Source organism: Gossypium arboreum, chromosome 9 (assembly GCF_025698485.1).
Source record: "Gossypium arboreum isolate Shixiya-1 chromosome 9, ASM2569848v2, whole genome shotgun sequence".
Lineage (NCBI taxonomy): Eukaryota > Viridiplantae > Streptophyta > Magnoliopsida > Malvales > Malvaceae > Gossypium > Gossypium arboreum.
In genome coordinates, this window is record NC_069078.1 from 77,399,907 (window position 1) to 77,426,352 (window position 26,446).

General features: G+C 29.4%; 3 protein-coding genes across 6 annotated transcripts; all 3 read left to right on the forward strand.

Annotated features, from left to right (window-relative positions):
• Positions 1 to 11,130: 11,130 nt before the first annotated feature.
• LOC108456361 (AT-hook motif nuclear-localized protein 1-like) lies at positions 11,131 to 13,865 on the forward strand. The gene is made up of 5 exons (XM_017754954.2): positions 11,131 to 11,952; positions 12,617 to 12,684; positions 12,817 to 12,948; positions 13,142 to 13,303; positions 13,405 to 13,865. The coding sequence occupies exons 1-5, from the start codon at positions 11,583 to 11,585 to the stop codon at positions 13,723 to 13,725; spliced, it is 1,053 nt and encodes a 350-aa protein (XP_017610443.1). The 5' UTR covers positions 11,131 to 11,582; the 3' UTR covers positions 13,726 to 13,865.
• Positions 13,866 to 17,571: 3,706 nt separating this feature from the next.
• Positions 17,572 to 18,464, forward strand: LOC108456064 (uncharacterized). The gene has a single exon (XM_017754657.2). The coding sequence runs from the start codon at positions 17,771 to 17,773 to the stop codon at positions 18,227 to 18,229; it is 459 nt and encodes a 152-aa protein (XP_017610146.1). The 5' UTR covers positions 17,572 to 17,770; the 3' UTR covers positions 18,230 to 18,464.
• Positions 18,465 to 21,812: 3,348 nt separating this feature from the next.
• LOC108454026 (enolase-like) lies at positions 21,813 to 25,621 on the forward strand. Of its 4 annotated transcripts, XR_008270884.1 has the most exons (16): positions 22,072 to 22,209; positions 22,295 to 22,358; positions 22,453 to 22,517; positions 22,608 to 22,655; positions 22,991 to 23,077; positions 23,193 to 23,273; positions 23,479 to 23,580; positions 23,660 to 23,815; positions 23,900 to 23,962; positions 24,050 to 24,130; positions 24,270 to 24,464; positions 24,686 to 24,774; positions 24,871 to 24,922; positions 25,043 to 25,099; positions 25,238 to 25,402; positions 25,518 to 25,621. XR_008270884.1 is itself a non-coding variant. In XM_017752318.2 (15 exons), the coding sequence occupies exons 1-15, from the start codon at positions 21,929 to 21,931 to the stop codon at positions 25,316 to 25,318; spliced, it is 1,290 nt and encodes a 429-aa protein (XP_017607807.1). In that variant the 5' UTR covers positions 21,813 to 21,928; the 3' UTR covers positions 25,319 to 25,621. The 4 variants fall into 4 exon arrangements, 3 of the variants coding, with proteins under 3 accessions (XP_017607807.1, XP_052875054.1, XP_052875055.1); XM_017752318.2 differs by lacking the exon at positions 22,072 to 22,209 and adding an exon at positions 21,813 to 21,997 and having other exon boundaries at positions 25,238 to 25,621; XM_053019094.1 differs by having other exon boundaries at positions 25,238 to 25,621.
• The last annotated feature ends 825 nt before the right edge of the window (positions 25,622 to 26,446 follow it).

Consider the following 26,446-nt stretch of genomic DNA (forward strand, 5'->3'; position numbering starts at 1 on the left):
GGACATCGTTCACATCGAGATCACTGTCACTATCGACCTCTTGATAACAAGGATCACTACTATCGTAACCATCATCACCAACCACATCCATATCGGGTGTAACATTAATATCGATATCGATCCCACGTATAGTCGATTCACTATCAATGTACGATATTGGAGCCACCATGCATGGTTCTTGAGCTCTATGTTCTTCCTCATATACAGTGAGCTTTATTTTCCTCCATACCGGCTAACTCAGCAAATAAGTGAATCGGTGCATTTTTTTCACTCCCATTCCCACAGTAAAGAGCGATCATTGTCTCCACGTCTTCGTCGTCTACAAGTTCCATTTCAATGAATTTGATTGGATCTGTCGAAACTGGAAACTTGTAGAAAAGTTTTGAGATCCTTCTCCCACAACGTCTAACAATTTTTGCATTAATTCTTCCCTTCATATCATTCAACGAGACATTTCTATTAAATCTCATTGCTATTTGTTGCTGACATTCAAATATGCATCCAACGGTTGTTGTCAAGATAATTCCATCGAAATAAACGTATACGAAAAATTGATTATCCATCTTTAATGCTCAATCTGTTAAAAAATAAACAAACTTTCTCAAAAAAAATTCGAAAACCAAATAAAATACTTAAATAAAAAAATTAATTAATTAATATGCAATTTTTTTCATTCATAAGCTCATAGTTTTTCAGTTCTCATTTTATACATAAACAACATTTATCTTTACATTTAACCATTTAAATTTAGTTTTATGTTTTCTTCCATCTCCGACCCTGTATCTTCTTCTGGGAAATACTATACAATCTAATTTAGATATTCTTGATTCTCTTCATATTCATCTTCTACAATACAATTTGACAATTCCTCGGGATCTTCTTCCTATTCAATTTTTATAACGGGTATTGAAATTAGAAATTCTCTTGGTAATTTTCTAACATCTAATTTATCCATCCATGGTATGTCAATCACATTTTGCTTCCCAATCAACTTTTGTGAACCTATACTTTGTCTCGCTATTTTCCTTGCTCCATAAGAGATTATAAACTTTACGAAGTATATAACTAGATTCCAATAGGTTCGTGGTACCAATGTCTTCCAAAGTTGGTCTAAAATGATTTGATGTTCCCGTTCTATTAATGTCCCTCTAAGGGTTAAGTATTGAACTTTATTTTTCCTAATCATTTCATGACCTTTCCACAACATTTCTTGCATCTTTTTATTTACTGTGATAACGTGTTGAACAATATCTTCTTCTGGTTTCATTCTGTAATCTTGCACTTCTCTCATCATCTTATCAACTTTCTCCCTTTGTGCTGAAGTTGTTATTTCATCAGGCAATACCAAATATGTTGCCATTTCTAACAATATTTATATATAACATGCCAAATAAATTTCATAAATATTATCTAATCAACCTAAAACGGTTTTTACCTAATAATATAAAAATAAAATAAAATAGCAAAATAGGTTGTTTGAAAGATTAAGTATTTGGTACTTAATCTTTCAAACAACCTATTTTGCTATTTTATTTTATTTTATATTATTAGGTAAAAACCCACCTAAAACACATATAACAAATAAGTTACATAAAAAATTAATACATTCTTTACATAACATAAATAGGCCTTTTAGGGTTTTTTTACAAAATTAATATAAATCAACAATAATAATAACTAACAATAATTAGGGTTTTTACTAACAATAATAATAAGGAATTTTTACTAACAATAATAATAACTAACAGCAAAAATAATAAAATCAACAATAATAATAACAACAAAAACACAATAACAATATAAAAATCCATTATTTAAAAAAAATTATACCTTCTTTTTTCCTTCTCCTTCTTTTCCTTCTCTTCTCCTTTCTTTCCCTTTATTTTCTTCTCCTTGCTGCTGTTTCTTGGTCCCAAAGTTGCTGATTCTACGTGCTTATATAGTGTTTAGGTGCCGCCTGTGGGACCCACACCACTAGTGCCACCTCTACCAGAGGCAACACCAGTGTCGCCTCTGCGAGAGGCACAACTGGTGCCGCCTCTGGCACCCACATGACCTGTTTTTTATTTTATTTTTTCATTTTCAGCTTTTTTTTCGTTTTTAGCCTTTTTTTTTCATTGTTGGCCGTCAAAAGTCAAGGTGTTGCCGCCTGTCAGAGTGGCATGACCACCTTGACCATACCATTTCGGTAAATAGTTTTTTAGGTGTATTATTTTGGAATTTTTTAATTTTTTTATACTTCTTTAGTAAAAAACCCTCATGTGTGTGTTACCCTTATATGATATCTTTTATTCCTTTAAGTTAAATTCGTTCACTCAATATAATCCTATTTTATCTTATTGTCACAATTGTGTCTTATTAATGATTAATATGATCATTGTCAACAAATGACTGTAATAAATTGTTAGTTCGAGAACAAGCAACCCGTGGCCACGTTACATATTTATCAATTCACACAATGTTAACGAGAGGATACCATTAACTCTTTAATTGAGATATGAATTCCACTGTTGCTAGTAAAGCCATGCCATATACAAGACATGTACCCAGCATACCAGCTATAGGCTCGATCGTCTTTAGAGCATAAGCCTCTACTTATATCAAAGCACATGAGTTACATATACATGGTTAGTGACTAACTCAGGATTTAGGTAAATCACACCATGAATTAATTTACAAATAGATTCAGAATTAATTCATCTTGGGTCTAGCCTAATGTATCATTCTACTAATGAATACATCTATGTCTTCACTCATGGAGTCAACTGCTCCGATAGCCAAGACTGGTCATCTCCCCAATTGGAATTATAGATGACATAATAATTCTTCTCAGTATTTGAATCAAATGCTCACTTTGATTCTTTTATGGGATTAAGGACTCATTTAGATTATCTATTAAAGTAAATTGTCTTTCTCGCAATATAAACGTTCTTACAATGTCGCTTATCTTTAGTTTGAACTTAGACAATCAATGAACTAATATACGCTTGTCACAATTTCGCTATGCATGCAAAATATGAAAGACAAAAATACAAAAGAAATAATAGTAAAATGTGAAATTAACTTTATTTATTTATTAATCATTCAATTATATAGAAAAGCAGTTACATGTTTACTATAATATGGACACATTTCCCAAAACAAAATTCTTGTATTATTTTGAGATTTATCCAATTTTTAAAATAAATGAATCTCTCATGTGAGATAAGGAATATAGATCAAAAGTCCTATAAGAGTTTATTTAGGTGTTAAAAAATATAAAACGTGTGGACTAAACTGACATATGTGTGATAAAGGAACCGTGTTCAAATTTTTAATTAACATTAGTTTCGAGTTTGGTTCCTGAACAACTCCTACCCTTACCTCTTATATATATAAAGTGATGAAGTTTTTTTTTGTTAGTGTTTAATACACTACTCAGGATAATTTAACTCCACAAATAGGTTTCAAATATGGCTACATATCTAATTCTTTTTCGTTGCCTAATTTTTTCAATATTTTTACTATATCTTAAGGTAGAGTTTGGTGCTTTCCCGTGTTATGATTTCAATGGAATGTGATTGTTGGGAATGTGATTACTGGAAATATTACTTTACAACTTTTGGTATACATCGGAATGTATTGATTAAAATCCCAAGAAAGTTGCATTATCATGTTTGGTTCACTAAGCACTTCCTTAGAAATGTAATGATGATTTACAAAATTACCTTTATTTAATAAAAGATAATATTTATGTATTTAAATTTTATCATAAACTTTATTCTTAACAAATATTTTATTTAAATATTTAATAATAAAATTTGATTAATAATTTTAAATTATTTTTAATTTATAATTTTAATTGAAAGAAAAATTATTTCAAATTTGTCTTCTTATATATATTTCTAAATATAATAAGGCACATATAAATTTAAGTATATATAAAATAAATTTATATATCAATAGATTAATAATGCATTCAACTCAAATAATAAAATACTTTGTTATACTTCTTTTACTGGGGATACGTGGCAACACAACAAACTATACAGAAGATGCTCCTCCATTTGCTATATGTCGGACAGTCGCTAGAATATCAATGGCCTGGAAGGTTTGATCCCATCCAACCTCCTTCCAACTTGCTCGGCACCTACTTCTCTATTTAGAACATGACTCTCTAGGCCATTAAACCTCATATGAGCTTAACCACTCAGCACCATGGTTTAGAAGAAATAACAGAATTCGTCCCATCACAAACATTCTCCCCATGTGTATTGCAATTATAGTCTGATAGTAGGTTCATCACATCAATGCCAACAACCACAAAGCTTTCTCTATAAATACTCCCACCACGATGAAGAAAGGATGGACCCTCAAGCATTTAAGCTTCTTTACCGCCCTTAACATACTCCTTCACAACCTCAACCTTTTTACTCTCCTCTTCTGGCTCTCCACTCAACTAGGATGAATTGACCTTTGCCAGCACCATCACATACTCTTTCATATCTCATCCCTTGTTGATACCCAACATATCTACATACTTAGATTAATCTCATTAAATGAATAGTGTTAAACTCAAATAATTTAATCGAATTAAAATTTCTTTGAAACAAAAGTACAAATATATTTTTTTCATTCTTTTAGGAAAGTAGATATGACAAAGGAAAATAAGTCATAAAGAGGGTTGCCTATAAAGGACGAAAATGCTAGCTAGCCAGACGGTCGATTTGTCTAAATAATGTAAATTAATAGAATAAAGTTGTTGGAATAAACTGGAATGTTTTTCAACTTTTTGGTTCTTTGCATTTAGCTTTAATTACAACTTTTCCGCATGCTCATTCATTACATTTACAAGTTAAAATGCAGTGACAATTTTTTTTAATCAAATAAAGTCTTAATACTACAAATCATTATTTAAGATAAAAAGTTTTTGTCCATTAATTTTGAGTTCGATTAATATTAATATTAATATTATCATAGGAAGATATAAGTCTGAATGTATTAAAACGTATTATCTTATTATTTAAAGGTTGAGAGAGACTATTAATAATTTTAGGTATTATATAAAAAATAAAAATAATAAAAGAGATTAATTTTTATAATAAAAGGGTAATAGTTTACCTAAAACTTTGAAATGGTTTTATTTTTATATTATTTTGTTAGGAAATGAGAATTAAAATTACTAAAGATTAATGGTCACCTTTTTCTTTGGTTATATATCTTGAGATCACTACAAGTTATAAATCATTTTGGGGTCCATAAATCTAAAGACAGGAGATTAATTTTATTCTTGTTTACTTTTATTTTCCCTTTTAATGCCTATTATATTTTTTTATTGATTTTATTGGAAAACTAAATTTATTTTTTTTCCTTTAACGTTAAATAACTCTTTTTAATTTTTTTAGTTTCTATTTAAATTAGCATAATATATATATATATATATATATATATATATATTAATTAGTGAACTAATGTGCAAACGGAAAAAGAAAACTGAGAGATTTGATATTGTTGATTTTTTTTTAATTAAGGTGTAGTCTTAAGCAAAAGTTGATTTGTATTAAAGGTTTATTTGAATAAATACTGAACGTTAATGAATTTTTAAATTGAACTGAAGTTAGAATTTGTTTGATCCAAGCAAACAAATATTTTGTAGGTTATTTTAATGTAATGAAAATATGAAAAATATATGGTGGATTTATGGCTTATTAGCCAATATCATACCAACTATTTTGTCTATGAGACAACATAAAAATATGTACAAGATTATTCCAAAATTCTTGCACCATGAATATTTTAGTTGAAGAGAACTAAAAAGAAGAAGAAATAATACATACGGTACATTATAGGGTAAATGATATATATATATTATTTGATTTTAACTCAAAAATTCAAATTAGCTCAATCATTATTGAGTTGCATTTCAACTAAAGCAACTTAATTTATAGTAAAATGTTCAAAAATTATAATAGTTTAATGTATTTTTTAAAAAAAAAATTTGAGGGTTTAATTAAAAATTTTGTAAAATCAATGAGAATTTTTTAAAAAAATCTAAAAATTCAAAGTTTTGAAGGGTGAAAGCCCTAGGCCCTCAAAAGGATCCTCCTTTGGCTTGAAACTTTAAAAAAGTTTATTAGATATTGGACATTTCAATTTAAATTCAAATTCAAGCTTTGAGCTTGAGTCTAAATAAGCTCTTTTTTTACTAAGAAAACAAGTGTAGAATGTTAGATACCTATAAACGATAATATCTTTAAATATTTTATATAAAAAAAATCTTTAACTGTTGATGTTGAGTGTATACTTTTAACAAGTCATGTATATTTACTACTTAAAATGTGTAATATAATGTAACATTAATGGGCAATATTTACGAGCTAAATATCTTTCAATTTAGAAGGCATAAACTTTGGCATTAATGTGCTACAAAAATTGTCTTCTTTCTTTGAAGCTATAAATTTTCTTCTTTTAACGACACAAAACTAATCATAAGGCAGCATTAAACGGGCTTTGAAAAGTATTTTAATGAAACAGTCATAATCAACTATTAATACGCATTAATTTATTTGATTAAAAGATAATTTAAACGAAATAGTGTTGTATATAATAACAATCATTAGAATTCTTAAATAAAAAAAACAAATTTAAGAATTAAGAATTAATCTATATTAGCAATTGAGTCTTAGTTCGATTGATATCAATATTTTGTATTTATTTTTTCATCAACCAATAAAAAAAATTCTCAAATTTTTTGAGAAAATACGCTTCAACTTTTTTTGGGAAAGAAAAATAAATACCAAATACTCAACTTGTTTAATCTTGATTGTCTTTAATCTCTTGCTTTCGATTCCATTGTAAATCTACTTCCATTTTTTTGAAATTATCCAAAAGAAAATTCAGCCTAAAACTTGTATTAGAGGGTGAAAAGAATATATATATTTTTTTGAATGTTGTGCTCTTTATTTTAGTGAAACAGTTAACTTAATTTTATTTATTTTAATCTAAAAATTAATTTTCGTGATTCTCATTTTAAGAATTATTGTCACAATTATACCTATCACACTTAATAAAAACTAATACAAAAAAAAAAATCAAACGAGTTTAAACAATTCAACTTTATGTTGGATTGGATTCAGCTTTAAAAACTAAAATTTAATCTTAAAATTTGTAATCTTGAACTATGAATATTTTTGAATCACAAATTTATTATTTACTGATATTTTAAAAATTAAAAATAGTTAAAAGATTATCCAGTACAGTAAAATAGTTTTGCTGGAAACCAAAAAAATGAGATGATACACAGTATAATTTTAAAGAACGTTGGTAGGTTAGGTGAAATTTGGATCATAGAAACCGGAAAGAGTAACCAACCACCAAATTAATAGTAACACATTGCCATTTATTTTCAATGTCCCTACTTTCCTACAAATTAAATAATAAGTCTCCTCATATTGCAGTAAATTATTAAAAAGGTAGAAATATTTTCAAAGAAACAAAGAGGGAAAAAGTGGGTTGTCTTGAAAAAGTAGGTTGGGTTGGGCGGTCCCTAACAAATGCAAAATTTTATTGCAACTTTGGTGCAGTGGAAATGAGATGCGAGAGGATCCTGGATTTGTTGGCCCACCTAGTTTGTTTTGCATTCATTTACGGGTTTACGTCTAATCGAGTCGAGTTGAATTGAATTAAAAATTTTGAGTTAATTTAATAAATTTTATTATTTATACTCAATATTTATTTTATATAGACCGATTATTTAATTAATAGACAAAGTATAAGATTACTTAATTATATAAATAATATAATGATTTTACCTTTTAATTTAATGAGTAAATATTTATCAAAACGATATAGTTTTATCTTTTCTTATTTAGATTTTCAGATAACTTGAATTGTATAATTCATATTCTAGTTAAACTAAAAATTATTTTTTATTTAACTTAATCCGAATAACTCAAACTACTTAATTCAAATTTTAAATTTTTTATCAAATTTTTCAAATCGAATTAAATTTTGTTCGCCCCTAGCTTCACTCACTTGGGGTTAAGATCTTTTCATCAATATTAAGTTTGGGGTCAAGATCTTTTGTTACTTTATTATTTCCAGTTTACTAATGCTGTAACAAATATAGTCTTTGGTTTCATTAATGTTTTTTGAAATAGGTTGGACAGGTCGGTCGAATCAGTTGATGTATCAATTTGATAAGGAAATTTGAATCGATTGACTTGAGAATCAGTACAAACCAAATGAATTAGATGGTTGAACTAAAATTTTTCAATTTTATTAGTTTTTTTAATTTTTAATAATATTTTAATTGAATCAATTGAACTCGCGAACTAGTGATTTGACCGATTCAACTAGTGGTTCAATTTAAAAAACATTGATTTATACTTTCTATTAGTTAGATTAAAAGCTTAAATTAAGGTTCAATCTTTTAAGATTGCTCACATTAGATTCAAATATTTCAAAATAAATATATAAAGGTTAATCATTTATGAAAGCACTCAAATAAGCGCTTCTCATGTAAAAATTTTACATAGAATACATGGCAATTGAATTGAACATTACTCTAAATGCTGAATTATAATTTGATAATTGAGTTTATACTGTTGTTAATGTGATTCCAATGCTATTTTTTAGTCTAATTTAATATCTATATTTAACAAAAAAATATATATTTCGACACCGGTAGGAGTCAAAGAAAAAAAAATCAAAATATTAAGCTAAATTTAACACCAATAAAAGTCGATAAATATGGCAGAACTCAAAATCCGTGAGCGTCAAATGTCTCAAGTCATATTTGTAAGCCGAATTTCTCTTTTATTGTCTCATTCCCGATATTGAAGAAATTCAATTGTCAAAACCCTATACTAAAATAATTAAAATAAAAAAATTTGGTTCTTAAATTATGTGACTACCTTTCAGTTTTGCTACTGTAGTTTGACTTTTTTTAAGCTTTATATTGGAATTTTTTATACAATTATAAGTGTTTTTATTTATTTTACAGTTTAATATAATCTTGTTCGGATCGAAATAATATTCAAGTAAAGTTTTTCGACAATGTCAATTTCAGGATTTGATCTTGATCCAAATACTTAAAAAATTTATTCCCATTTCTTCTAACCACTTATTAATAGACATAATATTTTAAATAAACACCATCTGAAATTGTTTAAATTGTTATTTCATTAATTAATTTTATCTAAATTTAATTGTAAAAACATTAATATAATTTTTGAAATATATTAGTATTCTTTAGATAAAATACTTTTTACTTATTAAACTTTTTTAATTGAATATGGCATTTAACTTATTAACAAATAGCGTTCATCCCATTATAAAGTTACAAGATTGAGCATGATAATTTAGATGGACGCATATGTAATTGAGTGTGTGAGTTCTTCAATCGTCCCATGAATCTTTAGCAATAAGATTATGAATTGTTTTATGCTTTACATAATAGTTGTTAAGTGTTTTGTTTCCATCCCTATCTTATTATTATCATCCTTCTTTCTTTTGTCTCGAGAAAGAATCATCTATTCTCTTAATTTGTAATATGTGTTAAAATAAACAAACAAATAAAATTATCTACCCAATAACTTTGATTTTAAATTTTAGAAGTTAAATGATAATTTAATATAATAAAGATAAAATTAATTTTAAATTCATCAAAATTGAAATTCTTATTTGAGGAGTTTGAAAATGAACTCTAGAGAATAAACTGACAAAAAAATTTGCTTCTCAACTTTACTACTCTCTATGGCGGTTGTTATATTTTATGTAAAATATTTTCGATTTTATAATTATTTAAAAATATTATTCATTCTTTCAGAAAATTTATCCATTAAATTTTTAAATTTTATTTTGATGAAGTAGTTTATATATATTATAATATTTAATTAACTAAAATATTTAGAATAATTAAGATTAATGTTTAAAAATTAACCCAAAAAAAAGTCATTTGTAAGGAAAAAAAAGAAATACTGTATAAAATAAACTATCATACTTTTTATACCTTAGTATCAATAATTGCAATATAATATTATTTTTTGATAATTACATTTTTAGTAATCGTATTCTTTAAATATTATTTTTTTGAAGGGTAAGTTATATGGTTGGTAATCTAACTTTCATAAATGTTTATCTAAGGCATCAGAAATAAAAATTTGCAATATGAGTATTACCATTACATTTTTGTCATTTTAGTCACTACCATTACATACTTTAGTCATTCTAGTCACGGTTCTTAATTTATCATTACATGCATTCATTTTAGTCACTTAATTTTAGTAAATTTTCATTTTGATCGCTTATTTTATTTTCTCAAAAGAAAACCTGAGCTTTATAGGAACTGTGTTATTTAGTAAATTTTAGTAAAGTTTTCCTACAAAACCTTATATTTTCTCTTTTATTGAAAAACTAAAATTAATTGTAAAAATAAAAACAAAGGAAATAAAAAGATAAAATAACTTTTCCTATAAAAATTTAGGTAAACCACATTTTTATTTTTATCAAAAACTAAAATTAATTCTAAAAAAGAAAAAAAAGAAGATAAAAGATAAATTATTTTTCTTGTAAATCTCAAGTTTTTCTTATAAAAGTTAAGATAATTTCTCTGTAAAACCCTAGGTTTTCTCCTTCCTTTTACGGAGAAGAAAAGTGAAATTAATTTTAAATAGGTAAAATAAAGGAATTTTTTAAAAAAATTATTTTTCTAACCCAGATTTTCTTGTCACTGAAAAAATAAAATTAATTCTTAAAAACATAAAAGAAAAGAAAATGATAAAATAAGTGACCAAAATAAAATTTACTAAAATTGAATGATTAAAATGAGTGTACGTAATGGAAAATTAATGATGAGTAACTAAAATGATAAAACAGATGTAATGGTAGAGTCCATACTAAAAAAAAATTATTTTTAGTGCCTGAAATAAAATTTTATAAGAATTGCGTGACAAACTATGGAATTTACCCTTTATTGAAAGCTTCGCATAAAATTACCTTTATGAAGACGTTGCCTCTTACGTCAGATTAGAAAAAAGGATTACTGTTTTATATTAATTCAAAATTTTGTGGCAGTAATATTTTAAGCATTTGAATTATGGTATACTTTACCTATATTGTCCGAAAAGAAAACAAGAAATTTGTGCCCACTTTCCTTTTTCAATTTTACAGGAGAGGAATGGCAAAATATAACCTATATCTTCAAAACTTTTTGGTCCTATTCATATCGATACACAATCATTAATTTTTTTAAATATAAACTTATGCGAAGGCAAGCAAAATTGATAGAAAACATGAAGTCATTTTCTAACATTAGTGGGGCAGCTTGAGGACCCTGTTTTTAAGGCTGTGTAGTCCAGAGAAGAGAAAGACCTTAGCTTCCCTCGTTCTCTTTTGCCTCTTCCATCATTCAGAGAGGGAAGTTTATAAAATCTCTAATTCTCTCTCTACATTCTATTTCTGGCGCCATTTCAAGCAAACCTGTCTTTGTTTCAAACCTTTTTTTTTTTTTTTGGGGGGGTCCTTCTCTCCAGCTTGCCAACTCCTAACTTTCTGTTCCTTTAAGAAGAGCCTCTTTTGGGTTTGCCACTTTCAAGAAACACATGGAAGAAAAGTTGAGCACGATGCCTATGTCACTAGGCAACTCTGACACTAACTCACCTCATCTGCCACTGGGTAGCCTGGTATTATCTCAAGTCATGAACATGGACTTGGAGAGAAACCTCGATAATGCAGCAACAGGCGAGGGAGCCACAATAAGTACCACAGCAACAACAGTTCCAGGACCAAGTGGAGGTGGGGTTGATTCTTTAGGAAAGAAAAGGAGAGGGAGGCCAAGAAAATATGATGCAGATGGGAACCTTAGGTTACCATATAAATTAGTGACGACTTCTCCTACTGACTTCTCCTCTTCCAAGAGAGGTAGAGGCAGGCCTCCTGCTTCTACCAAGTGCCACCTTCTAGCTTCTATAGGTAAGTTAAGTTCAAGGAAGTCTTTTTGGCTTTTCTGTAGCTCCAAGGAAACTTCTTTTTGGTTCCAGAGAAAGTGCAGATATTAATATATTGTAATTGTCTGCATGTCAGATATTAATATATTGTAATTGTTTGCATGTCTTTTTGTCATTTTCTTTCGAGGGTATATAGTATTCAATTCAACTTGCATGCTGAGGAAAATAAAAATATAATCTTGAATTTGAGCAAGAAATATAATTTAGCCTTAAAGACTTGCCCTTTTTGGTACTGTTCTTTTCTCTAAGTCTCTCCCAACCATTATGGGTAGTTGATTCATGCTTAAGGAATTGTATATTGAAGAATAAATAAGACTGTGGATTTTTCACATTAACTTCAAATTTGACGAAAAGAAAAGCTAATAATATATAGGAACTTGGTTTTTGCTTCTCATTGTTCCCTCTTGAATACTGCTAGAAATTAAAGCTAATAATATATAGGAACTTGGTTTTTGCTTCTCATTGTTTCCTCTTGAATACTGCTAGAAATTAAGAGATTTGATTATGATCAATTTTTGGTGAATTTCGGGCTTTTATTTTCATTAATTAATCAATCCCTATTGCTTTGGACATTAATTAGGAAAGAAATAGAAACTGACCCATGTATATTATATCTTAAATATGGACAGTTGAGTTGTTTGCTAGCACAGCTGGTGGGGACTTTACGCCACATGTGGTCACAGTAAACACTGGGGAGGTAATGTTCCGAGATTAGAAAACATGAGAATTGCTAATTGAGATAATTTGGGTATAAATAAACAGATTTTTGAATCCTCCAAATGTCTTCAATTTGCATGATGGGAAAACATTGCTTTATTGAATGTTGCAGGATGTTGCAGGCAATATTCTTTCATTTTCTCAAAAGGGACCTCGTGGGATTTGTGTTCTGTCAGCAAATGGAGCTGTTTCCACTGTTTGTATTCGACAACCTGGTTCATCTGGTGGTATTTTAACATACGAGGCATGAATATTTCTACCTTAGTTTATATCTTGTCCTTTACGGTTTCCAGCATTTGGTTTTAATTAATTAAGGGTTTATACTTCTCATGCTGCCTGCAATGATTTCCTTTAGTTTTATTTTTAGTTATTTATATAATAAATCTTCTGTTTTTGAACTGTAGCAGTTTGAGATAAAACTTTAAATTACAATGCAGGGACGGTTTGAGATATTGTCCTTAACTGGGTCATTTACAGACAGTGACCGTGGTGGTGGAAAAAGTAAAACTGGTGGGTTAAGTGTTTCATTGGCCGGACCAGATGGTCGTGTAATTGGCGGTGGACTTGCAGGTTCCTTGGTGGCTGCTAGCCCAATACAAGTAAAAGTCCTTTGCTACTTTGTTAACATCATTTTTAAACAAATTTATATGCTTTGAGTGATATATATTTATATATATAGTTCCATTTTCTTTTGCTATAGGTTGTGGTAGGAAGCTTCATGCCAAACGGTTACAAAGTGCATAAAAAGAAGAATCAAGCTGAGCACACGGTGGGTACTGCGCCTTCAGCCACGGCGACAGCCGCAAGGCCAATCTCACAAGCGGAACCTGATGGTGATCTCAAGTTCTGCACGACACCCACATCCCCATTTCCAAAGGAAAGCAATGGGGAACCAAATCATACCACAATGGATAAACATACAAATGTTGGATCCTCTCAAGCTGTCAGTTGGAATGGCTTGGAACCCACATCAATCCATCGGCCATACCCTGATATTAACGTGTCCCTGCCAAGTGAATAGGGATCATTTTTATATATTACCAATTTCACTTCTACTTCGAAGTTTGAACACTTCTATTTTTCTCCATTTCGAGTTCAACCTTTTAGAAACTAATTTTATTCAAATTATTAGGCTTAATTAACAATTTGCCCTTTGAAATATTTCTGTTGTCCTACTTTTGGATTGAAATTTTTTTTTTAATTTATTTTAGGCTTAAACTACAAATTGGTACATAAATGATACCCTTTTTTCCATCTTGCACCAAAACTTTTTTGTCATAATTCACAAGTGTTACTTAAGTTACTTTTTTCTCTAAATTGGTAGTTTCATTAATCAAACTGATAATCTATTTTAAAAGAGTTTAATTCACAAATTGATACTTAAACTATTTTTTTTTTCTAAAGTTAGTACCTCAACATTTTTTCTATCACAAGTGATACCTAAATAATTCTTTTGTTACCCAATTTATACCAAAATGTTATATTAGTTAAAAGAGTTCTAGTCAATAATAGATCCCACATTATATAAACTTAAAATATATTTTAAAATTTTTCTTTTACATTATTTATCTCTTTTTATTTTTTCTTTCTTTTTCCTTTATAATATTTGAAAATACTAACAATGCTTGAAATTTACCTTCTCGAGGTTGAGACGTTGGTGATTAATTATATCTTTGAACTTCATTGCCTACTTGCTTTACCTGATATATAGGATCAGAAAATTTATTTCATCGATCAAAATCAGTGTTTTTAGAACTAGATCGGGAACTGGTCAGGGCATTGGTCCAGAGATAGGGATTGAACTAATTAACTCGCGAACCAGTATAGATAGATTGAACCAAGCTTAAAAAATCATTGAACCAATTTTCTTTAAATGTTTTTATTTTATGAATTTTTAATCATTTATTTGATCGAATTTGACAAATTGATCAAAGCAAGAATTGATTGCTTGATTGCTTTGACCACCGGTCTATTCTAAAGAAAGAAAGAAATATATATATATATATATAAGATAAAATAATATTTTTATCTTTTTGTTACATGTCAATTTTAATTGGATATTTTTAAATAGACTTAACATTTTAACTAACGATTGAACTAACCAACTCGGAAAAAAATAGTTTGGGTACCACTTATGGCAAAAAAAATTTATGTACCAAAATGGGAAAAAAACATAGTTTAGATACCAATTTATTCATTAAGCCTCTTTTAAAATAAATTTAACGATTTGATTAACGAAGGTACCAACTTGAAAAAAAAGTATTTAGATAACACTTACGACAAAAGAAAAAATTTAAATACCAAGATAAAAAAATATAATTTAAATACAAATTTGTGAGTTAAACCAAAATCTAAACATATATATATATAAAACAAAAATTTATAGGGTTGTTTAAATATATAACTTTTATTTAAGAAGAAAAGCATATTGTTACTAAATTGGTTTTCTTAATTATTTTAGTTAAAATTCATTTTACTCCCCTCACCTCGTATAAAAATCTAGAAAATTCTATAACAATTTAAAAAATATTAGAAATCGTATTACATGCGTATGGGTGTGATAACCATAAGTTTTAAACACAAATGTGTTTAAAAATAATATATAATAAATAATGAAATTAATTAATAATAACACATGAAATATATATGAAGTTAAAATGAAAAATTAGATTAAAATTGATTATCATGATGTTATCATCAATTTTGAGTTAGTGTTAAATTAACTTATGATTTCATCTCAATCAAATACATTAATATAGACTAAATTATCCTAAAATATTATAAGTTATTTTAATTACGTAAGGGTGTTTCCATAATTTCCTTAACTAAATTGGTGACATGATTGAGTGTAGCACCAACTCAATAAAACATGTAATAAATAGTATAGATATACAATTGATGTAGGTAATTAAGTGTATATAATAAATATTAAAATGTATAAAAATATAATAAAACTTTAGCTGAGTGGTAAGTTAAAGTTTTATTAATTTAATTGGTTCAGGTTCAAACTTCTTCATATGTATATTTTTATTAGTTTTTAATTGCGAAAGGACGTTTCTATAATTTCCTAATTGAGTTGGTGGCTTGGTTGATGGTGACATCAACTCATTAAAACACTTAATAATAGTATAAATATGCAATTGATGGATGTAGTAAAATGTGTATAATAAATATTGAAATGTATAACAATATTAAAATAAAGTTTTAATTGAGTAGTAAATTAAAAGCTTTAATAATACAATTAGTTTGGGTTCAAATATCACTATATGGGTATTTTTATTAATTTTTAAAATTAAAAAATTAAACTACCCTCAAATAATATAATTTGTTTTAATTATGAAATAATATTTTCGTAATTTTTAATTAAATTGATTACCTAATTAAATGTAACACTAATTTAATAAAAATTTAATAAATAATATAGGTATATATTTATTTTTTCAAATTATAGACAAAATATTAATTTTTAGGTTAATGAATCATCCCAGCACCGCCACCCACCAATCATCTCACCTGCCCAGCACCGCCACCCACCAATCATCTCACCTGCCAATCATCACCACACACTGATTGCTCGTGCATCGCTCAAACACAACTCAAGCCGCACGATCATCCAGCCGTTCGTCTCTCTTGTCCAGTCATTCGTACGACTCTCTTACCCTATGCAATTGTCTAAACATTGTGGACACCAGTCTGTTACACCTCCAGTTCCAACGTCCTTACTTTTATCAAATATATTCCTTTTAAATTTATATATATTTAGATTCTTTATATACATTTTTTTGGGGGGATTTTATATATTTCTTCTACTTTTAGGATTTTTATTTTTATTTTTGAAATTTATATATATTTGGTAAAAGAAATTTTATATATTTCTTTTATTTTTATCTTGAATTTTAATTTATTTACATGTGTAAAAATAATATATTTATTTATAAAAAGTGTTATAAAAATATTTATCTCATCAACTCTTTAATTTAATATGCTCAAAGCTTGAAATGTGATTGAGAGGATATTTGTTATTCTAAAACAATATTTCTCATATTAACAACACGATCTCAATGTAGCATAAAAAAGATTGAGCATCTTGCATACTTCATAATCTCATACCTAGATGAAATTGGGATAATTCATTGAAAAGTACATAAAGGAAGGAGATTTTGATAATCTTAATGACACAAGCACAGATTCAGATTCAGATTTAGATGATGATGAACTCGGTTAAAAACCAACAAATGGATGATAAGAAATAATGAAGTGTTTGTTAAATATTAAAGAAAGAATAATAAAATAATATAGAATACTAGAGAAATTAGATAAAGTTATATATAACGTTTATTTTTTATTATTTAAAATTTTAGGAAATTTAGATAAACTTCAAAATCTTAAATGGTATGTTAGGATAAACTATTTTCTTGGACTAATATATTATATAATATGACTTAATTTTAATATTTGTTATTCGTTTAAAATTTTTATCATATTAATAATTTTTATAATAATTAATATATTTTAAAAATATATTTTATGTAATTATGTGATTACAATTTATATTACTAAATATGATATATAAAATTATAATATAATTACATTCTATCAATTAAATATATCTAAAAAACTATAATTTTTATAATTAAAAAATATAACTACTATAATAATTATATTTTTATTTTTCCAAACATAAACCATGCAGATAAAATCTCTTCTAATAGAGACTGAGACGACAACGGTACTGCTATCAATAATTCAAAATTTGACAACACCGGGTGGCAAAAGCCCAGCATAACAACGTGGCAGGCAGAACCTTCCAGCACCACGTCTCGATGTTTTCTTCAAGTACTTTCTAGTATCTGATTCTAATGTCGGAACCCGAACTATATCCACTTTCTAGTACTTTCTTTTATTTTCATTTTCCTAAACTTTCTAGTACTTTCACTGTCTCTATATAAAACTCTAAACTCTAATCAAAGCCCTTGTATCACAGAAAAAAACATTAGAAAAACGTAGATAACTTATAGACAGCAAAAAGAAGCGATAGTGAAGAAACGAAATCAGCGAACGACAAAATGGAAGAGAAGAGAGGCTCTGCGGTGATCCGAGCAGTTAGCCACGACGAAGAGGGTCGAAAGGAAGTTGAAAGGACTAAAGTTCCCTCTCGTAAAATAGACACCATTAAGTACATAGAGAGGAAGTTGGAGGACAAAGGGGTACAAAGGCTGGAAAGACACCCGGCTGATGGGATAGGGATTGATCAGCCGCCGCCGAAGTCGGGTCGTGGAGGGAAGTACACCTGGGAAGGACCAGATGGGTTGGCGGAGAACGAGCTGATGGCGGCACCACCTGCTATTGATGAGAAGGATCCTAACTACGTGGATGAGGAAGAAGAAGAGAAGATAGTGAGGGATGAAAACAGCGACGTGGCGGAGCTTGTGGTCGGAGAACTGGAAGTCGCTAAGGCTGCTGAGGCTGGGAAAGGGGTAGCTAGAGTTGATGTTGATCCTCACATCAACCTCAACCTCAACTGATATGGATATGTTGTGTTTTCTTTTGTCCGACTGCCTTTTGTGGTAAATAACAACTGGTGCAATTTCCTTAGTATTGAAACAATTAAAGAATAATGCAATAAGAAAATTGGAATTAGTCCTTTGCGGTTTTTTTTTCCTTATCTTGATGGAGTGAGAGATAAATAGTGGACTTTACGATGTAAATCTCTTTTTAATTTAATTCGTTTTATTTCGTCGCTGACGTCAGCTGCTAATATTTCAAGTCGGGTTATTTGTATCAGTGAAGTCTTTTGGGATTTTTGGGGTTAGCTTCTGTGACCGGACTTGATTGTCTGAACTCTGGGTTAAGAGTATAGTAATAACACAAATGAGGCCTATTTTTGGATTTGAATTCCACAAGTAATTCGGGATTTCATTTTGGCCTTGCAATACGGGCAAGACAACATGGTATCGGAATTGTTTTCATAAACAAAGGTAGCTCATGCGAGTTAACCCTCAGGCTCAAAGTTACGATTGGATTTCATTTTCTGTTTTTCGTAACACGCAACTGATTAGATAATGGAAAAAACTAACTCCATCGAATGGAATTGTTCACCATCCTTTTGGTTACATGGAAAATTCAACGGAAATAGAAACCCAAAATGACACTATGATGAAAGCTTATTAACAAAGACACATAACTGACCAATCTTGGTGTGGAAACTACTCAAAAGTTATTACTTGTCGCTGGGATTGTGCATTATTGCTATGACCCACATATGTCACCAGATTGCGAGATTTGGACAGATTAATACTACTATAACTGCAAGGATTGGTTGTCTGTCCCAAAAAAAAATGTTTTTAATTAATTTTCATGCAAGTAAATTACAAATAATTGTTATATTTAATTTTTGAATTACTTATAAATTTATTGATGATGTGCTTTAGCATCAGACCGTGTATGATTTTATATGCAATTAGTGCATGGATGAATTTTATTGGCTTTATGAATATTATGGTTTCCAGATTCGATATTTTCCTTACGAAATATGGACTGCTGGCAACAACATTATTTTTCACTCAAACCCTATTAACACGGACATCATCCAACGCACCCCTCGAACATGCTAGTATTTTCCATGCTTTTTACTGCCAAGATAAGGGAACCTTCTACATCTATCTTGATAGAATTACGCTGGGAGGCCCCAAGGAGAGGATCGGCTTCCTTTGGATTGTATCGTAGAGTCAGTACGTTGGAACATTGCTCTTAACTCGGGCAATCAAGACCGGAAGGAAAGTAGATAGGTGGATGGTGTAGCCCATCTAGGAAGTAGTTTTAATTTTCCTATTTTTGGATGTCAATTTCCAACATGATATGTTGTGGGTCTTTTCCTTCTTTTGATGGGATATCTATGAGTATTTTATACCGTACTGTTGGTTAATCTTTAAGTATGTTCTGCTCCTTTTAATACTATAATATGATAACATCATTGCAATTTTTTGCAGCAGTAGTTATTTTTTATTTAGAAGAGCACGAAAACGGGCTTTTAGTATATAGGTGAATCAACCCCTTTGTTTTGTTTGCTTACAGTGATAAAAATTTTCTTTTATTCAGTTTCTTTTCACCAGCTAAAAAAGTAAAAAGATAATCTCAACTTCTTCATATATCACAATCTTGATTTGGTGCTGTTAATTTCTTAATTACTGTATTTTGGAAGAGGCAAAAGCATTGATTTAATTGGCATCAAGCTAATAGACTTTTAATTTTCATTCAATTTCTTAATTAAGGAGTTTTAATTAGATATCGAATAAATCTTTATTGTTCGTTTATAATCATAGTAATCGATACTGTGTTACAAATGTAACTAGGGTTGAGATTGCAATGATAGCAAGAGAAATTAAAAAATAGGGTCGTAGTTAAACAATCTTTTAGCAACTTGTGGGGTGTGTCGTATTTATTGGACACATTGTAGGTACTTCAGACGAGAATTGACGAGCAATCAAAGAAGGGTCAAAACAAGCCGACGTTGGGACAATGTGACGAACTCCTACCTTAAGGCAATGGCGAGCATGTATAGAATGTTACAAAGATGCGACCTATTCTCCACCTAAGCAGCCGCGTTTTAAACTTCAAGCAAGATTGCTTCTCTTAGTTGGACTCTAGTTATTTCAGGCATATATCCATAAAAAATTGTCGTATGTTTTTTTTTTCTAAAATATATTTTTTAATATTTTACTAACCCTTATACGATATTTGTCAACCCCTTGACGTTACAGTATCGTACCAAATATTTTCTCATTAATTTAATATCCTTAATTCATTTTTTATTATAATCTTATGAAAATTATTATGTTCGAATTCAAATATATATCTCGCAATCAATTTTAAACTCACTGCTATGATACTCATTTTTATTGCTACAATAATTAATCTTATTGCGATAATTATTTTCAATATTATTCGGACTATTTAACTTTCACCAATGTAAATGCACGCTCAACCAAGGGTGTGCTTTCGATCTGTTTAATCAGTTTAAGTCTTCATACCAAAAATTGAATAAACCTAATTAACCACCTAAGCTGAATAAACCAAAACGACTTAGGGTGCAAAACTGAATAAATTGAATCGAAAATTTATGGTTTTATTCAGGTTTTCAGTTTTTGATATTTTTTTTAATTAGAAAAAATTTCTAATGAGATGCTTATAATTTTATTTCCTTTATTTTTCTTTTCACATAATTGTCTCCTTTCTTAAATTTACCATAATATTTTCTTACACGACCAACATATCCTTACTTTGGTATCTGAAATGTATCATAAAAATAAAATGAATATCATAAAAACAATTGAGTATAATTTAATTTTTATGAATATCATAAATGAAATGTTTATCATTTAGTTTTTATGAAATTTATATTAAATGATAAAAAGATTTCCCCGAGGAATATTCAAATTTAAATTATTGTACATATAAATTTTATAAAAATTAAAATATGATACAAAGTTTTATTTTCTTACATAGAAGTATTAAAATTAAATTAGGTTTATATATATTAAATAATAAAATAAAAATGAATATTATAAAAAATAAATTATCAATTTGAGTTTTAAATATTAAAGGGTATTGGATTTGGGTTTTAAGAATATTGAGTTTTAATGAATATTTGGATTGAAGATTTAAACCTGGGCTTGAGTATATAATTGAGATATAGGTTTATAGTCCTAATTAGTTTATTTAATTTAAAATGTCAAAATCAATTAAATTAAACATGAAAAGTAATTAAACCGAAAAACCAAATATATCAAATATTATTATTTTTCAATTAAATTCATTTTCATTTTTTCGGTTAGGTAATTTTTTTCCACATCCCTCCCCACAAACACGGCAAGCAGAAATCAAAGCACTGAATTTTCAGCTAACCAATGCCGCCTTTTTGACAATTCGGTGAAAACCATAATGCCATACATCCACCAAACGAACGACAGTTAAAAACCCGAGCTCATCACGTGACATAAAGCGCATGTTTTTGTTTCTTCCAAACCTAATTAAACTCAAAAATCCAACGGTTACAACTTCCCTTTCTCGAAATCAACGGCTATCGTTATCCTAACATTCTCCTAATAAACACCACACTACGATTGTTCGCTAAAAAGACTATTGGGATTGATTAATCTTAAAAATCTTCCATTATTGTTCTCTCATCTCCCTTTCTCTTTAGATCTCAGAAAAGCTCTAATCTGATGGCTGCTACCATCGTTTCCATTAAAGCTAGGCAGATTTTCGACAGCCGTGGAAATCCAACGGTCGAGGTTCGTTTCCTCATCTTATCTTCTCACTTCATTTTCGTTCACTTTCTACTCTATATGTTGATGTCAACGATCTGTATATTATATATATCATGTTTGTCACTTATTTCCCGATTTGTTTGCTTTTGGATAGTACGACTCGACGAGTCGAATCGGTCGAGCAGTTGAATATTCTAATCATTTTCCGCTGTTTGCTTAAAATAAATGCTATCCCGGTAGTTATACAGATATTTTTTAACATTCAAATTTATGAAGGATTTTAAAGTCGAATCTAACGGAATACTTTATTAAATTCGATAGGTTGATGTGGAAACATCCAACGGTAGAAAGGCTAGAGCCGCAGTTCCAAGCGGTGCATCCACTGGTACATTAATTTATTCAGCCATCATCCAAGTAATTAGTTTCAAAAAAAATTGTAAAATTTTATTTATTTACTCATTTATTTTGTTTTGTTTTAGGAGTTTACGAGGCTCTTGAACTGAGAGATGGAGGTTCCGATTACCTTGGTAAAGGTGTATCAAAGGTCAGTTATTCTTGCATTTTAGCTTTTATTTTTACTGGATTTTTTTCGAGAATTTATCTTATTTACAATCTGTTCTTGTGTTATATACAGGCTGTTGCTAATGTTAACACGATTATCGGGCCTGCATTGATTGGAAAGGTTTGTTCCTTGACTTGTTTTCGCTTTTATTTGATAGTTGTAATGTTTCATCGACTGCTGAATAATGATATTGTCATTGTTCTAATGTACATTTTACCTTCATCACTCCTTCTGGTCGTTATTTTTGCGATTATTTGCTTTTGATTCCATAAATTTTGTTACCGTACAATAAAGAATGTGCTAATGTTAAGCATATATCATCAAAAGTATATTAAGCAGAAACATGCATTGGCAACTAAACAGGGGACTAGACATTAGTTAATTGTGGTGAACCTAGGCAAAAAAGCAGCGGATTGCTTTTTCCTGTAGTGTGTGTCTTCAATTGATTACCGCAGGATCCAACTCAGCAGACTGCTATTGACAATTTCATGGTTCAACAACTAGACGGAACTCAAAACGAGTGGGGTTGGTGCAAACAAAAGGTAGCTTAATCTGATTGCCTATTTTATTTATCTCTTTCAATAATTTTTGTTTTGAGTCTCATTAACATCTTAATTTGATGGGGTTGTATTTATTCATTTGTTAAATTTCTTTCAGCTTGGAGCAAATGCCATTCTTGCTGTGTCCCTTGCAGTTTGCAAAGCTGGAGCTGAAGTTCTGAATATTCCCCTTTATAGGGTACATTCTGGCTTATTGGACTTCCATTCTCGTTTTCTTCTATTCTATAGACTTATCTATGTATTTGAATGTAACGGATTCCATCATGTTAAAACTCATTATAGAATGATTTTCACAATTCTGTTCGGAAATTTCTTGTAACTTGTATGAAATTCTTTGTATTTTCATGTCATCTGGATCTAATAAACCTACCTTTTGGATGCAGCACATTGCTAACCTTGCTGGTAACAAAAAGTTGGTTCTTCCAGTCCCTGCTTTCAATGTCATCAATGGTGGTTCGCATGCAGGTAACAAACTTGCTATGCAGGTATGTGCAGCTCTCATGATTTCTTTTGATCTTTAAGTTATTTTCTGATACTAATGGTTTCATACTTATGTGCTTGCAGGAGTTCATGATTCTCCCTACAGGAGCATCATCTTTTAAGGAGGACATGAAAATGGGTGTGGAAGTCTACCACAACTTGAAGTCTGTGATCAAGAAGAAGTATGGTCAAGATGCAACCAATGTTGGTGATGAAGGCGGTTTTGCTCCTAACATTCAGGTCAAAATATCATGGTTTTTGTTCATCTTTCACTTGTTAGTTTAATTTTAGGTTAATTGACGTCATTTTTTTGTTCAAGTTCAGGAGAACAAGGAAGGGCTTGAATTGTTAAAGACTGCCATTGCAAAAGCTGGTTACACTGGCAAAGTTAGTGCCCCTTCTTGGTAACCCTTATGAATTCTCTGTTGTTTGATGTTAGGAGATGACTGATTAAATATTTTTTCACTATTCTAGGTTGTTATTGGAATGGATGTTGCTGCGTCCGAATTTTATGGATCAGCAGATAAAACCTATGATCTGAACTTCAAGGAAGAGGTGATTTGTGATACAAGATATTCTCAGTCATTGCAGCTTTATGAGATTCTGTTTATATATGATTACCATATCATTTTAGATATATATTCAAGTTGCTGTGTATATGTTGTGTCTATATTCTATTGTTCGGCATGTGCAGAAAAATGATGGTTCACAAAAGATATCAGGAGATGCTCTCAAAGACTTATACAAGTCATTTGTTTCTGAGTATCCTATTGAGTCAATTGAGGATCCCTTTGACCAAGATGATTGGGAGCATTACTCCAAACTAACCAATGAAATTGGAACAAAAGTTCAGATTGTCGGAGATGATCTCTTGGTCACCAATCCAAAGGTAGAATTTCATTTATCCGCTGGTGTCTTTTTATGGGAAGTCATGTATGCATCCCCAAGTATTCTTTTCTAAGGATCATGATGTCACTCATTCATTTTTAATCTCTGAAGAGGGTTGCGAAGGCTATCAAAGAAAAAACTTGCAATGCTCTTCTTCTCAAGGTACCATTGGGTTGTTTTCCTCTATTAATCTAGATTCTTTCTTGTATGACCGGTAAATAGGTTAATCAAATTGGATCTGTTACCGAAAGTATCGAAGCTGTCAAAATGTCCAAGAAAGCTGGATGGGGTGTGATGGCCAGCCACCGCAGGTTTCAATGACGAACCTTTAAATGCTAAATTTGTTAATCCGATTACAAAATCAGAAGTCCTGTTTCTCATGGAATGTATAAACTATTCGATTGCAGTGGTGAAACTGAGGATACATTTATTGCGGATCTTTCGGTCAGTTTGGCCACGGTAATGACTCTGAAATCTAATCGTACTTTTATTGCCTAAATCTTTGTTGTTGTGAATTTAGACGTTGCAATCTCAGTTCTTGTTCTTAACATAGATTTGTTCTTTTTTTTTTTAAATCAGGGTCAAATTAAGACCGGAGCTCCATGCCGGTCTGAGCGTCTAGCTAAGTACAATCAGGTTAACATCTTTACCTTTAAACAATCATATGATTTTTTTTCCCTTCTCTTGAATGATAAAACAAATTCAACGTTATTAGGTTTTTTTTCATGTACCAAGCATCGTCTGATTATGTCGATGTTATTTTATAATTTGCAGCTTTTGCGAATCGAGGAGGAGCTCGGTTCGGATGCCATCTATGCCGGAGCTAGTTTCCGTGCTCCTGTTGAACCTTATTAGGAGTTGGTTTGATGATAAAGTTTGTTGCGACTGGATGTGCGCAATAGAGCTTTACTTCCAATGAATAAGTTATAATAGCACATGGTGGGTTAGTCAAGACCCAAAAACCTTTTTTTTTCAATAATTTTGACGGAAATTTTGTTCCAAAGAAACATAAAATTATGTCGAAAACCTCAAATCAAGCTCCTTGTTTTTATAGGTACCCCGTTCATGGTTGCTTGTTATTTTCGGAGATCATGGTTCTGCTGCCTTTTTAACTTCCGGCCGAGTTACCACAAATGAAAAAATTGCATTTTGGCACTATTATTAACGACCGTTTTCATTTTGGCCATTTGTTGTTAATCCCGGATTAGTCAATGTTACTTTACACTCATTTTAGTCATCAAAGTTTTCATTTTTGCTCCTCGTTAAGAAAAAAAACTTGAATTTTTATAGGGAATTGAGTTATTCAACTGCAAAGATTAAACCAATTTTTCCCTTATAACTCAATTCCTTGTAAAAATTTCAGCTTTTCATCTTTTATTGAAAAGAAACTAAAATCAAATCTAAAAAAAGTTAAAAATATAAAATGACTTTTTTTACTATAAAACAGAGTTTTTCTTATAAAACTTAGGTTTTTCCTTATTGGAAAATTTTCAATTTGATTCCAAAAAAGCTGAGAATTAAGGAAATTAAAAAGATAAAATAGTTTTTCCTTGATAATTCTATGTGAAATCCTAGGTTTTCTCTTTATTGGAAAAGTTAATCCAAAACTAAAATTAATAAAATAAAAAATAAAAAAGAAATTTAAAAATAAAATGATTTTTCATGCAAAAATATAAAATTTTTTCTCTATAAAGTTGGTGACTAAAATAAATATTAAATTAATGGCATATGACAAAAATTCAAAATGATTATTAACAGCTATGTCTAAAATGTATTTTTTATTTTGAATATCTAAAATAAAAATTATTAAAATTCGATAATACAATAGTTTATCTTTTAGAATTCATGTCCCATTCATATGTTTTGTTAATTGTGTTAAAAAATTTATTATTTATATAAATTTTGATTCAATAATAATTGGTTAAATTTCTCCATTAATTTTCTATTCATAAATTATCTAATACAATTTTAATCATTATTTAT